This window comes from Aulostomus chinensis, chromosome 11 (genome assembly GCF_037954235.1).
Source record: "Aulostomus chinensis isolate RoL2024-O1b breed Wild chromosome 11, RoL_Achi_v1.0, whole genome shotgun sequence".
NCBI classification, from domain to species: Eukaryota; Metazoa; Chordata; class Actinopteri; order Syngnathiformes; family Aulostomidae; genus Aulostomus; species Aulostomus chinensis.
Window position 1 is genome coordinate 27,118,825 of NC_141330.1, and position 15,508 is coordinate 27,134,332.

General features: G+C 50.9%; 1 protein-coding gene across 1 annotated transcript in view; it reads left to right on the plus strand.

Annotated features, from left to right (window-relative positions):
- Positions 1–15,508, plus strand: part of cdk14 (cyclin dependent kinase 14) — a 154,854-nt gene that overhangs the window by 4,381 nt on the left and 134,965 nt on the right. Inside the window, exon 2 of the mRNA XM_086219239.1 lies at positions 2,026–2,057. Within this exon, the coding sequence (XP_086075365.1) occupies positions 2,026–2,057 (32 nt within the window). The remainder of the gene's footprint in view (positions 1–2,025; positions 2,058–15,508) is intronic.

A 15,508-nucleotide genomic window follows, 5' to 3' on the forward strand; every position in this document is an offset into this window, starting at 1 on the left:
CTTGCTCCCTGAATCAACTTGAAGCTTTCTCTCTCTGTCCAGTTTGCTGAGTGTTTCGATCGTGTTTGTCATTTACTGCTCGGCGCTGAGGAGCGACTGAGTGAGCTGATCTGACAGGTTGAGAGCGATCATATCCACAGCACCGCTCACTATGGAACCAAATTGCACAGCGGTGCCTGAGGAGTGGAACGTCGTGGTGTAAGAGAATCCATGGAGGATGACCACATTGGTGTCGGCAGCCCTGCAGGAGACCGGCTTCAGGACACATGCACACGTGTGAAACTTGCAGCCGTCAGCTTTGATGTCGGCAGCTTGAACTTGTTTCTGGAGCGACCTCATCGTTCTAATGAAGCTGGGTTTCTGTCTGGCGCTGCTGTTCTTTAGTCCCCTCTCACCCCCAGAGGCCCTGGTGAGCCACGGTAGTTCACTACAGAAGAACACTGCTTCTAAAATGGTCAATTAGTGCAACCTAACATCTCAAAAAGTCAAGCCTTGAAAAGATAATGTTTAACGAACCGGAACATCAATATTGCCCTTCGAAGGATCATACCGGATCAGTGTGTCGAGACCCAGCAACAGCAGAGTTACACACACGTCCATCGTGAGCCAGCGAGGGACAAAAGGCTCCTTAATAAATGGTGTAGTGGACAGAAATGTAAATGAGGTCCACGTCAGTGAGCGGAGGCATGGATCAATGCTGCCTTCACCGCCCTGGGAACTGCAGGTCCTGAAGAAGAAGAAGAAGAAAAAGAAGAAGAAGAAGAAGAAGAAGCACATTCATGTCTCTGTGTGCGTGCACGCCTGCGCAGGGACCCTTTGAGGAGGAACAGGAGGAAGCAGCAGTTTTAACGGCTCAGTGACTCGCACGCCGCCGCCTCCAAACACTGACAGAAATAAGCCATTTCAACCAGGAAGTGGCCCCCAGAGCACTCCACCGTCTGCACCGTCTTTCTGAACATGAGGACGAATCACGGAAAAATCTAGATTTATTTACAATAATCTCAACCAGTGATTCTGAGATTAAACAGCTACACCCCCGCCCCCCCCCCCCCCCCCCCCAACATACCAAGAATGTTGATGCAGTACAGGGTTGAATTCAATTGCAGCTCATGTGAGGAGCACAGGCCATCATCTGTGTGCGAGCCCAGATGCGTACGTGAGAGATAATTCCATTTGTGTGTCCCGGGGGATTCAGGAATCAAGGGGATCTGCTCAGACAGGAAAACATGTTGGACATGAATGAGATCTAATTGTCTTCAACAATATCTCTGATGATATTAGATTTTCTGCTTGTGGTGGTGCAGTTTCAGAGCTACAGCTAAAAACGCTCATGCCTTTATTTTATTAGGGATGGCAAAGTTGCAACATGGCGGTTAGAAGACAGACCTGCTCCCACAGTAGACACACATGATGCACACGCACACACACGCACGCACACACACACACACACACACACACACACACACACACACACACATTCCTGATTATGATAGATTCCCTCTCTGCCAATATGATGTTGCTCTAAAAGACTTTCAAGGTGATGAAGTGCTTGACCAGATCACCTGACAAAGTCACTGAATCAGCAGCGTGACTGTAGAGCTCAGCTCTAAAATTTAGGCTGATAAAGTATTGATTGTCACCTAGACGAGTCTTTCACTCACTCTTAAATTAAGGGGCTAATCAGAACTTTGCCATGTTATTAATTGGCTTTGATCTTGGTGGAGGTTTGGCTCCAGCAGGCTTGATTCAGCAGAGCCGCAGGAGCCCAGGAGAGCCTCTGATCAGAGGCTCGAGAGTTCCTCTTTCCTCCTAAATGTTGGCCGTGTTCAGAGCTTTCTGCTTGAGCGGGCCGGTGATTGTTATGCTCCGTGCTGCCCTGGTGAGGACGGCTGAGTCTGGCTAAAGCTCCGCTGCTTTAATGAGCTCAGACGGAATTCCTGACAAACTTGAGCACGCTGGCGTGATCATCGCTACTATTTTTATTTCTCTGTCAAGTGTCTGATTGTCTCTTTTCTTCTTTTGCAGCTTTCAAGAAAGAAGACAGCGGCTTTGATGAGGTAGGTTGGAAATAAGCTGGTGACACCATTGGCCCAGTTTTGAGGCTGTTTTTACTCTCATTGTTCACAGAGGTCTCGCCTTCCAGATGTGTTGGATGGCGGCTGTGACTGCACATGCTGGAGTCTGATGTATTCATGCGTTGCGCTCGGTGGCTTCCCCTCTCATCTCAGCTCTCCCACATTCTAATGACTGAATGGAGCGTCCAGACTCTCTGTGGATGGTTGACTTCCAGATCAGCTTCACAGCCCCGGATGTGGAAGTCAACCATCCTGGTGCCAAAGTGGCCGAGGGCTGCTCCCCCTGTCGGTCCTCCCTGTGAACACAGGATCAGTTTAGCGTATGAGTGACCGATCTGACCACGAAGCTGCTGTCCGATACATCTGAGAACTCAACGCCGTTGTCTCTGGCATGACATCATCACGCTGCTTGCTGAGTGTCACAGCCGTCCTCAGGAGGCTGGATGATGCAATCAGACATCATGATGGCGGTTGGTGAAAGATCGCTCTGCAAGACAACAACAAACAGCTTTAAAACTTCTGAATGCAGCTCTGATGGGATCGGCGGCAGTCAGTCTGAGGGTGTCGTGCAAATTTCTCACCTGAGTCAAACACCAAGTCACGCAAATGCGTTCATGCGTTTCCTCGTTTGCTTGAGTTTATTCGGGTTTTTCGAGGAATACACAGTAATACCTGTTTGGTGTTTGTTCAGAAGTGTCAGCTCAATAATTGAGGTTTGTCAACATTTCATGCATGAACCAGGCAATGCTGCTCAGAACCAGGCAATGCTGCCCTAAACCAGGCAATGCTGCCCTGAACCAGGCAATGCTGCCCTGAACCAGGCAATGCTGCCCTGAACCAGGCAATGCTGCCCTGAACCAGGCAGTGCTGCCCTGAACCAGGCAATGCTGCCCTGAACCAGGCAATGCTGCTCAGAACCAGGCAATGCTGCTCAGAACCAGGCAATGCTGCTCAGAACCAGGCAATGCTCCCCTGATCCAGGCAGTGCTGCCCTGAACCAGGCAATGCTGCCCTGAACCAGGCAATGCTGCCCTGAACCAGGCAATGCTGCTCAGAACCAGGCAATGCTCCCCTGATCCAGACAGTGCTGCCATGAACCAGGCAATGCTGCTCAGAACCAGGCAATGCTCCCCTGATCCAGGCAGTGCTGCCCTGAACCAGGCAATGCTGCTCAGAACCAGGCAATGCTCCCCTGATCCAGGCAGTGCTGCCATGAACCAGGCAATGCTGCTCAGAACCAGGCAATGCTGCCCTGAACCAGGCAATGCTGCTCAGAACCAGGCAATGCTGCCCTGAACCAGGCAATGCTGCCCTAAACCAGGCAATGCTGCCCTGAACCAGGCAGTGCTGCCCTGAACCAGGCAATGCTGCCATGAACCAGGCAATGCTGCCCTGAACCAGGCAATGCTGCCCTGAACCAGGCAATGCTGCTCAGAACCAGGCAATGCTGCCCTGAACCAGGCAATGCTGCTCAGAACCAGGCAATGCTGCCCTGAACCAGGCAATGCTGCCCTAAACCAGGCAATGCTGCCCTGAACCAGGCAGTGCTGCCCTGAACCAGGCAATGCTGCCCTGAACCAGGCAATACTGCCATGAACCAGGCAATGCTGCCCTGAACCAGGCAATGCTGCCCTGAACCAGGCAGTGCTGCCCTGAACCAGGCAGTGCTGCCCTGAACCAGGCAGTGCTCCCCTGATCCAGGCAATGCTGCTCAGAACCAGGCAATGCTGCCCTGAACCAGGCAATGCTGCTCAGAACCAGGCAATGCTGCTCAGAACCAGGCAATGCTGCCCTGAACCAGGCAATGCTGCCCTGAACCAGGCAGTGCTGCCCTGAACCAGGCAATGCTGCCATGAACCAGGCAATGCTGCTCAGAACCAGGCAATGCTGCCCTGAACCAGGCAATGCTGCCCTAAACCAGGCAATGCTGCCCTGAACCAGGCAGTGCTGCCCTGAACCAGGCAATGCTGCCCTGAACCAGGCAATACTGCCATGAACCAGGCAATGCTGCCCTGAACCAGGCAATGCTGCCCTGAACCAGGCAGTGCTGCCCTGAACCAGGCAGTGCTGCCCTGAACCAGGCAGTGCTCCCCTGATCCAGGCAATGCTGCTCAGAACCAGGCAATGCTGCCCTGAACCAGGCAATGCTGCTCAGAACCAGGCAATGCTGCTCAGAACCAGGCAATGCTGCCCTGAACCAGGCAATGCTGCCCTGAACCAGGCAGTGCTGCCCTGAACCAGGCAATGCTGCCATGAACCAGGCAATGCTGCTCAGAACCAGGCAATGCTGCCCTGAACCAGGCAATGCTGCTCAGAACCAGGCAATGCTCCCCTGAACCAGGCAATGCTGCTCAGAACCAGGCAATGCTGCCCTGAACCAGGCAGTGCTGCTCAGAACCAGGCAATGCTGCCCTGAACCAGGTAATGCTGCCTTCTTGTCTTTGCTGGTCTCCCACTGATGGGGGATGTTGTTTCTGGTAGTGCACGATCAGAACCTCTGAATGGATCTCAACAGGAAAGGTGGGAACGAGTCCTTACCAAGTGAATAAGTAGAAGCATATCAGTGTTCTGTCCTGGAGTGAGGGGACTAATGAGTGTGAGATGGGCGGGAGAGCCAGCGCAGCAGTGGTGGCTCTGCTGGAGCTGCTGCATCCACCACCCAACGATGGATGGAAGACATATGAGTGATGAATTGTTCCATTTGGTAATGGAGGAAATGTGGACACGAATAAACAGTAGATGGCATTTGTGAATTCAGTATTGATGGACTGTGATTGGTTAGTGGTCTGAGCTCTTCCGTGGGAGTCATGATATCATCAGGAGCTCTCAGCATCACCTGCTCCACCTGTCTTGAAGCCAGTGGAGGTCATTGGCTTTCAGCTGTGTGTGATGAGGTCGTGACCTGCTGTGATATTGTTCTTTGAGAGCAGACTGGGCGGGTTTGAGCGTTCCTCGGGTTATTTGGTCGACTATAGTGATGTGAAGCAGGCGTCTCTGGGGTTGAGTGCCGTGGGAAACGGCTCGGCTATAAATGGTCCTCGCTGCACAGAAAGAATGTAAAGAATCTGAGATGGAAAAAGACTCCTTCCTGTCCCACAACACCATGTTTGCAAGAAGCTACATGACGTCTCTGCTCCAGCAGAGGAGGACATGAGAGGGGGGGGGGGGAGAGAGAGAGAGAGAGAGTGAAAGTGTGTGTGTGTGTGTGCGCAGGTATCCGTGGTTGGCGGTGGGACTGAGGAAGACCATGACGGTCGACCTCTCTGGACTGTAGAGTCCATCGTCATTTATCATACAGTATAGTGTGTATCTATTAGATATGACAGAGGAGGGTGGGGAGGGGAGGGGAGGGGAGGGGCGATGCGATGATGATCCAAGGCAGTGTGAATGTACATCAGTACATTCTGCAGGCTCATCAAGAGTTCTAGCATTAACTGCAACCGTTAATGGTGGTAGTGCATCATGGGTAATGCCCAGTTTAGACAAGGCTGAAGGATGTGAGGGAGAATCTGTCGTCTTCTTCTGCCTCAGTCTTGGTAGCATGAGGGGAGTTGAAGAAGATGACGTTGTGTTTCCTGCTGAAGTTAGAGGCTCCGCCCCCAGAGGCTCCGCCCCTCTATGCGATTGATTCGGAAACCAATTCAAGAATCCGAGCCTGGAGAAACATGTCCTCCTGCTTCAGTGTGACATCACTGTCATCACGCCATCGATGGAGGGAAGCAAGTCGACCGAACTCAGCCATCAGTGTCGTGATGAGTTGTAACTAGTAGGTGACGAGTCCTCCGTCCCTCTCAGATGCTTGTGTCTCCATTTTGTTTTTGTCACACTTCAACTTCAGCTGAACAACGTCTTGTGATGGTGTGAAGATTAGACATGGATTCCAGCAAAGGTGTGTAGGCTGCAGGAGGAGACGCGTCAGAGGCCGCAGGGAATCCCAGCAGGCTGCTGCGTCAGTGGGATTAGAGCAAACAGGTTCAGCCTGGTTGGTGTTCACCTCCTTGGATGAGCATCCTTTCACGTGTTTGGTACTTTGATAAGTGGGAGGAGTAGGTAGTTTCTGCAGAATGATTTCAGCCTTCCAGGCTCCTGTATATTCACTCACAGGACCACAGTAACGTCTCCTGGGCTGAGGTTGCAGCTTTGATCTTCTTAGATCAAAGATAGAGAGCCCCGCCCTTCAAGCGATTTCCTTGAAAAGGAGCTCAACATGTTTATGTTGTGATCTTGTTGTGGTTTTGTCAAATACAGTGAAGCTGAAATGGTGTTTTGACATGCAGTTCTTTGGTGGTCCTGCAGTTTGAGAGCAAAGCTACGACGTACACAGACGCAGTTTAGCTGACAGCACAAACTTCAAACACAAGCTCCATATTGAGGGTCAGAATATTCCAGATCCATCCGTGACCTGTGAGGTGATGGCAGCGACGGCCGCTTCAATCAATGATCAATACGACCAGTCTGATCAAGTACTCGACCTCATTCATCACACCAGTCATGATGGATCCCTCGCCACCTGAACTTTGCAGCAGTTTTCTATCCAGTGTTCTATGTTTTTTTTTTCCCTTAGTGAAGGTTCTATTAAAAATATATACAGCTGTTTCTGTGAGAGTTGTCAGGCTCCTTGGACTGTGGGGGGTCCATGGGATGTCCTAGATCCTGGGGGGCTTCATCTGGCTCAAAGGCAGACCCTCTGCGGGGGACATATGTTCTATCCAGCTCATGTACCAGCAGCCTGGAGGAGTATTCAGACTTGCTGATGGAACATTCTGGCTTCTAGCCTTGTAGTGGGGCAGAACCAGAACCAGGGTTGGGAACTGATTGGGGTTGTTTGATATGCAGCCATGTTTGCAAGACAGTTGCTTTCTGGAAGCATGAACTTCAGCAAAGGAGCAGCTTTGCGTCTCCTGGTCCAGATCCACGGCGACTGAAGGCAGTGATGCTCTGGAGGAACAGGGCCTGGAGACGCCCAGCAGTGGGGTGTGAGACGACGTCTTCATGAGCCTTCAGATCAGGGAAAAGGACTCATGTGATGACATGGTTGTGTTTGTGAGGCACTCAGTTCTGCTCTGGAGGCAGATACACACACACACACACACACACACACACACACACACACACACACACTACAAACAAGAATCCATGAGTAATCTTGGCTTCATATTCCTCTCCACCCTGTGTTCAACAGAGGATTGTACTTTGTTCTGTGCTGTGTGCCCTCAAACAATACATAAACACACACACACACACACACACACACACACACACACACACACACACTCTTAAAGATATTTATCAATCTACATTTAGACGACTCCTGGATTGTTTTCATCATGATGAGTCAAACATGAGAGTCATTTTATTAGACCACCTGAATGAGGACGAGCCGCTCGTCCAGCCACATACACGCACACACACGCACACACACGCACATGCACACGCCCTAGCATACAGTTGCAGGTTGGAAGACGGTCATACCAACCTGATTTTTCTGACCTCCCCAGGAAATCTACTCACCCACCCAAAAGAGTCAGGCAGTGGACGTTAGCACACACCCACAATGAGGTTTATCAATCCCAGATCAACTGAATGGAAATAGAAATATGATGATGGTTCCAGCACATCTGAAAACATAAATTAAAACATTATTTTAAAGTATTTATCCTGACCTCTGGCTGTGTGCCTGTGCCGCCATATTAGTTGTGACGTCAGGTAGATGAACTCCGGCTCGACAGATCCTTGCAGCACAAGTTTCCGAGTGGGAATTCTGTCTTTATTGACTAGCTGATTGTATTTTTCCATGTCTGTGGTCCAGTTTTTACCAGTTCAACTTAACGCCGGTCTACGCCCTCTGATGATGCTGTTTACCTCGCAGACGTCTAACACTGTCATAACGCCGCATGAACTGACGCCCTCGTGGCTGCAGCCAAAAATGCTATAGTTGTGTGTTGTCGATGCCTGAATAGGAAGTTACATCACATTCTCCTTTTCCAACAGATTCACCAGACCACACACACAGACACACACACACACACACACACACACACACACACACACACACACACACACACACACACACACACACACACACACGTGTGTGTGAAGACTAAGAAGCAGGGGAACATTGAAGCCTTGACTAAAGTCTCTTGATGCTTTTGTTCTCATGTTGTGTTCCGTCAACAAGCAGAGTAAAGGTGAGTGATACAGGAAGTGACTGTGAGCACAGAATTGCTTCAGTGTGTGTTCATGTTTGGGGTTTTCCTCACTCCCGTTTTACTCGGGATGTTTGTTGTCCCTCAGAAGATATTAAGCGACCTGTTGCAGCGCCACAATGGTGCCCTCTGCTGCATGACGGACGGTGATAGCACTGATTGTTGGAGAAGCCCATCAGTGGCAGGTAAAGGGTTAATGTGCAGGTGTGTGTCCGCATCACTTCATAACCACCTGACAGTTGCTGCCTTTGTAAAGCTGGTTGAAGTGACCTGCTGGTTGGATCTGACTGAAACCAGAAACTCTACCTGAAGCGTTTCATCCGACCTGATGAGTCTGTGCTGGGTTTAACACGTCACCGTTTTAGCCTGTAGCTCCACTGATCATGTGACCTAATTTTTCTGGGTCCAGTAACAGAAAATGACAAAAATTTTAAGGGCTCCAAACCCTCCTTCCCAGACTGTCCATCAGTCCAAGGTCAGGATCACCATGGTGACAGGAGCTATGCCCTCGTCGCCTGCCGTCCTGGGCTGTTAGCCCGGTTGTAGCGTGTAGCTGTGTAGCTTGGGCGGACTCATTATGGTGGTGTGCTGTGCATCTGTCTGCCTCCATATGAAGCGGCTAATCTTGACTGACGAAGCGTCCCAGTTCAAGTTGTTGCCACCAGCCTGCTTGATTTGGCGCCGTCAGTCTGATTTGTGACAGCTGTAGGCTAATCTGCTCATGTTAGCCTGTGAGGCTTCGGGTCAAACATCCTCCCAGGCTGAGGCTGATGGCTGAGCTGAAGGACCGCTAACCCTCCGTGTCCTCTCGCAGGAGTCCATACTGAGCGGTAATTAGATCCAGCTTCCTGGCATGCCAGGATTCTAACTATCAGTGTGAATTAGCAGAGCTTCCTCTGCTATCACTCACAGCAGCCTCAGGGTCTGGTAGTGGTAATTCTGGAAGATGAAGTCCTGAGTATGTGCTCCCCCGCCGTCATGGTCAGCATGAGGTCCTGACTGTGAGTGCAGGCCCAGTGAGGGACGCCGTTATAAATGTTAACTGCTCTGATTGTGTCTTCGTTAAGCCTCCACTAATCACACTGGAGGGAGGACACCTAGCCATGAATATTGCTGAGGTATTAAAATGCAAATGTTGCTGAGGAGCTGGCCCGGTGTGTGTCGGCCGTGATGATGTCACATCCATCATGGTGAAGCCTGTAGAGCTCCCCCGTACGCCGCATCGTTCCGCTGAGTTCAGCTCTGCAGGCAGGTAGGCTGATGGGTTTGCTCGTCGGCAGGGTAACGGGCTGACGGCTCATTTCAGGAGATTCCTGAACCGACCTTCAGAGGGTCGAGTGCTCAGCATAAATAACCGTATTTAGTTTCTGTAAACAAGCGACTGTGTGTTCCACAATCATTTATGGTGGTTAGAAACTTCTGCAGATCAAATCATCGTCTTCTCATCACTCAGCAGCACAATACCACCACAGAGGAAGAAGCAGGCCTATCATCTTTTGTTCCATTTTTTTCCGGCTCCAGCAGGCCAGTAAAAGCTGCTTTGTTGACAGGTCGCCTTGCTGCATCGGAGCTGCCAACAAAGGCTGTCTTTCACTGTCAGAGCTGCGTCGGGCTGCAACCTTCAGCTCCAGATAAAGCACTTTGTCACTCGGCAGTTTGCCGGAGGATCACGGCTCCTGTGTTCAGCGCCGTCCTAGACCAGCTCCCTCCCTCCCGCTGACACCGGGGAGAGGAGGGGGGCGGTGCGGTTCAAGGCTTCAGCTGTTGGTCCTGAGTGGCACATTTACATGTTTTCACACATTTTTTTCATCTGTGCATCGGTGAACTTGTGGGCATTTGGTCTGCTTTTTTGTGGTCTGAGGCCTGTAGGAAAGACGCCGGGAGATGTGTCATTCTGCTGGTGCTGAGCCAGGAGACAGAATCCAGCAGCTGCACTAACCAACCAGGTGAGCCTGCAGGACTCAGCGCTCCCTTGGTTTCCTGTCCCATCAGCCTCTGTTGCCGTTTCATTCCAGTGAAGTATTGTGAACCGTCTGAAAGACAGAACAGAAATGCATTCTTGTTTTTGAAAAGGGACCATGTGCAATCAGCATTCAAACGAACGGGCTTCCCCTGATGCTGCGAGCATCTTAGAATAATAACTAGCACTAATGGGAGGACATGACGCAACACAGCAACCTCGGCGTGGGACTAAGAAGTAGAAGCGTGAAGGAGGTGGAAATCGGTGCAAAGAAGAGCAGCAGAAGTAGAAGCTGGAAACAAACTCACAGATTCAGACTTCCAGGATCAATGATGAATAAGCGAGTTGTTGTTCAAACCGTCAGAGCCCATCTCCTGTCCGGGTCTCTTAGCTGGACAGAGCACGTTTGCACTGGTCTCTGGCGTCGAAGGACATACGCGTTGATCAATATTGGTTAGCGGCCACAATCAGTTATAAATAACAGCGTGTCAGCAAACAAAAAAAATTGTACATCACAAAATGAAAACGATGCTTTAGCATTAACTGAGAGGGAGAGAGTAGTTGAAGAAATGTACATCATGTCCTCCATGTCAGCACCATCTCTATTCACTGGCCCTCCTGAACGAACCGGCCAAACCAGCAGGGGTTCACCTCGCATCTGAGATTCTTCAGGGGTGTCCAGTGAGGTTGGAGCCCTCTGCTGGCCAAACTGAGCTGTAGTCCCCTTTCCTCTGTTGGTGTCATAACGAGTGAACGTTGTACCAACCACCAAAGGAGCCACCTCTTCACTGACTCCTCCAGAGCACTGCAGTCAGTCGACTCTGCTCATGGCATCGCTGTCTCTCCTTCGTGCTGAAGGGCTGCGGTGATACGGACTGAGGAGTCAGACGGAGGTCAGCCCGTCCTCCTAGAGCTCGACAGGTTTGTGACAGTCAAGCGGCAGAGATCATCCTCAGCCTGAGCCGGGTGCTGCTGATGAATAGGGATTATTGTGCTTTGTGAGTGCAGCCGCAGCTCTGTCTGTTTCATGTTGTATCATCCTGCTGATTTGCATTCTGATGCCAGTCGGCGGCACAGAGCTGCGGAGGAGCCCTCACGGTGAGCAAACGGCGAGGCTCAGCCCTTCAGGTCCTCTGACTGGTGTATGAATCAGTCCTAAATTAATTGCCGTGGAGGCAAAATGTTTTCCATTAAGCATTTTATTTGTGATTGTTACTCGGCCTGCTCTTCTATTGATCTGCTGGGCCCAGAAGTGGCAACTAATGTGGAGCCAACTGCAGAATAACAATGATGGAGAGACGGTGGGGCAACATGGAGGGCAGCCAGGTGTTAGCCTGCTCCCAAATCCTCGTACAGACGGTGGGAGGAAAGACAGCATGCAGATGTGCCATCTGAGTTCAAGGGGAAATGAGGCCAGGAAGGAGTGTGAAAATCACTGCACATTTGTCCTCATGCACACACACACACACACACACACACAGATAAACAGCTGGAGAGCAGCAGCTGGGCACTTCATCCTCTCTGGGTCATTCGCTGCTCCGTCATGGCCAGCATCGAGCGGATATGGTGCTTCTGTGGTCTTGTTCCCGTCGCTCCTTGTCAGTCCCTCCTAACTTTACTGCGAGAGGTAAGTGGAAGTTTGTTTATTAGAATGTACCAGGACGAGTGGAGGTGGTCAGCAGCACCAGGACCACTGGGCCCTCCCACGGACGCCGGCCAGCGTTCCCATCGTTAATGAGGTCAGAGCAGGCGGACTTGTCGAAGGCCCAACATAAGAAATGTCCTCTTCATTAATTGTAAAGGATGTCGGTGCTGTTGTAATGGTCGAGAGAGCTAATGAGCTGGGTGACACTTTGAAGAGTGTCAAGAAATTTGAGTCACATAGGGTGTGACTGTGAGTGTGAGTGTGTGTGTGAGTGCGAGTGTGACTGTGAGTGTGTGCAGACAATCACCCCAACAGGAAGTATTGAGCTCAGAGTGTGAACACGCCACTCTGTTCTGTTCTGAGATCTTCTTCACTGTCCCGCTCAGCAGAGGACGAGCCTGTTGAGACACACACACACACACACACACACACACACACACACACACCCTGGTGTACACTCCTGTGTTTCATTCATCCGATGTTTAAATGAATCCTAATATTCTTAGATTTCTGTCATGAACTCCCTGGACTATCGTGTCACGTCCTCACGTCAGAAGCGACCTCGATAAAAGATCCGTCCAGCCGTTCAGCGACAGTCATCACATGGTCACATGGGTGACATGATGGATTGAGCCCGGCTGTTCAGTGTCCTGCCACGTGATGTCCCTTCGCTGCAGGTGTTTTTAGTTGCACGTGGAAGCGACGCAGTTGTTGGTTTCTGGTTAAGTGTCATGTGTCACCATTGTCTCTTGGATGTGTTTGGAGGTTTTAAAAATATGTTTTTCATTTTTTATTCAATTTAGGTTTGAATCCAAAAGCAAAGTGAGGGTTAGGAGGGTGAGGGCTGAAGATGCTGAAGGCAAGAGAAGTGAGGAGAGGACAGTGTCGCTCTGTCCATGGCTCCTCCATAACAAATGTCAGATCCAGGAGGAGCCCAGCAGGCTGCTCAAAGCTCAGATGGGTGATGCCTGAGGCGGCAGCTGATAACGGCGCTTCCCTGTGCGGTGGATGAGCCTGGCACAGCATTCCAGACACGACTCGTCCTGCCGAATCAGGGAACTTTTGCTGAAAAGGCCTAAAAAAGCACAACCAAAGGAAACTGAAAGTCATTCTTGCCCCACGAGTGAGGACGTGTTTGGTCTCATTCAGAAAGTAGCTGAACAGTTAGAAATAGTCCAAGTGCTTCTGGCATTGAGCAGAAGGAGTTTGAACTGAAAATTATAGGTTTTTATTCCCATATTTTTTCTTGAAGAAAGTTCCTAGCAGCTCAGTGGAGCTGGGAGGTTTCAGCTGGAGCACCGAGGGCCCGCAGCCTCAAGGCTGTCCTGTTCAGGTCCAGGGTTCATCAGGACATGGTGGAGAATGATTATTACACCCTTGTTTAGCCAGCCTACATCCAGGTGTTTGTCAGTTCAGAGTGATGGATGTCCCTCTTGGTGTTTTTACTGGTGGAAGCAGCATGTCGCTGAAGTTGGAATCAGATTGGCTCACTGAAACGCCAGTCCTGTGAAGGAGGAGGAGCCTGAGCACAACTGCAGCTAATATGAACGACGCTGAAGAAGTTCATGGACATGAATGGATTTGATCTCGTGTTAGACTCAGTCCCCGACTGCGTCTGGATCGTCTGGACCCTCGAGAATGTGACCAGGCTGGTGGGGGACGTTAGGAGGACTTCTCCATCCTCTAGGGTGTAGCTGAAGCAGCATTTTTGATGGGCAATAACACAATAAATGTGTTAATTGAAGCTGCTGTTGTGGTTGGACCTTCTTCAGGCTTCCAAAGATCCGTGCACAAGAACTGATGGTGGTTGGCAGCACGAGTCGGCACATGACAACGGAGGGTTTGGACTGCTGTTCAAGTGTGCTGACCTTTCTGGACTGTTTAGATGGGAGGAGAGAGTGAAGTCCACGATGTAGAACGTAATTCCTATTTATTTTACTTTCAAAGTTTATTGAAATACTTCCAATCACTGTAATTATAAGTTCAGTGAGTAAAACAAAGAGACAAGCAAAGAGAATGACATGAAGGTCATACATGAGCAGTGAAAATAGCTTGAATTGCCATGACAAACGCCATCTAGTGGCTGGAGTGATTATGACGAGATCATCTGCAGTGCTGTCAGTTAATCTGCGTTGAGTAAATAATCCACTTGTTCTGTAAAGGTGAGCGTGACCTTCACGTGGACTGAAGAAGCGCCCGGGACTGAACTTCAACTGAATTCGCTGTTTGAGGTTGTAACATTTCCTGTGGAAGTGAATCTTGGCTCCGCCCCTTTACAACGTCCCGTCAGGAGGGAACGAACTGGTTTGAACTGGCTCATCACACCTTTGATTGTCAACATAGTACTGAGACAACCGTTGAGGACCAATCAGCCACAACACGTGGGATGATGTCACCACCACAACTGCCTGCCTCACATTCTGAGGGTTCTGTTTTATTCAAACCAAATGTGCTGGTGGGAAAGGTCCCTGAACCGCAGTCCAGACCGTTAGTGGCCCAAACAAGCGAACCGTGGTCCTCCTGAAACGTTGGGACTCAGTCAGTGTCCAGCTGTCCAGCTATCAGCCCTCATATAGGAGGAGAATGAGGACGTGTTGCATTGTGGGTAGAAAGTAGTTGCTGCAGCTGAGGAGAGGAGAGACGGGGAGCTCTGCCTGGACAGCGTGATTATCAGTGACACCAGAGTCGCAGTAACAGAGGAGCGCCTCAACTCTACGGCCTCTGATGGGTCGTCTCCCTCCTGTCCCTCCTCTCCCTCCTCGCCCTCCTCCCCTGAGTGAAGGAATGGTGTTTCAAACACACCAGACCCTGACAGTGACTCTCTGTCCAGGAGATGTTGACCTGTCCTGGGTTCACATGCAGGCTCAGCTTTGCTCTCCTCCATCCGTGCCGGATTCACTCGTCTCTTGGCCTCTCTGTGACTGGAATGTTGAGCAGAGCTGCAGCAGCTCGCGGCTCGGGGACGCCGTCAGGCACACAGGCTCCTTCTCTGGTCTCTCTGAGGACACGAGTGTTGCGCAGGGGACCTACAACCCCCAGCGTGCTGGCCCGCGTCCTCTGGGTCAGGGGCTGTACTACCAAGGAGGCTCCACGTCTGTCAATCTGTCTGCTTTGATAAAACTGAAGTGATGGACGAGTGGCACCACCACGACGGTTAGCACCGCATCAAAGCAGTGTTTCCTTCACGTTTGTGGGCACATGCACACGGAGGGGCGGAGCCAGCACTTGGTGGCCAATCGCAATCACATGTAGAGGAGGAGAGCTGCATATTTGACTCAAGAGGAACAGCTCGAGTGGCGTTAAGATGAGCGACGTCAATATTGGAGTCACTCTCTCAGCTGCAGGGGCCAGTACTTCCCTACAGGGTGTGGTTGGTGGTGCTGCTGGTTAGCGGAGGCTGGAGCGACTCTCCCAGGATCCTCCCACAGAGGTCAGATTATCAGGGGAAGGAGTGATGACGCCATTGTCCGAGAGACCTGATCATCAGTGGGTGGGGCTTGTATATGTTTGACCTCATAGCTCCTGAGCAGGTTAAGTCTGTAGCACAGAAAGTCCTGAGTTGAGCCTGAGATGAGGTCTCCAGCCCCGGAGTCCTGCTCGCTAGCTCAGGCCCAGTTCTGGT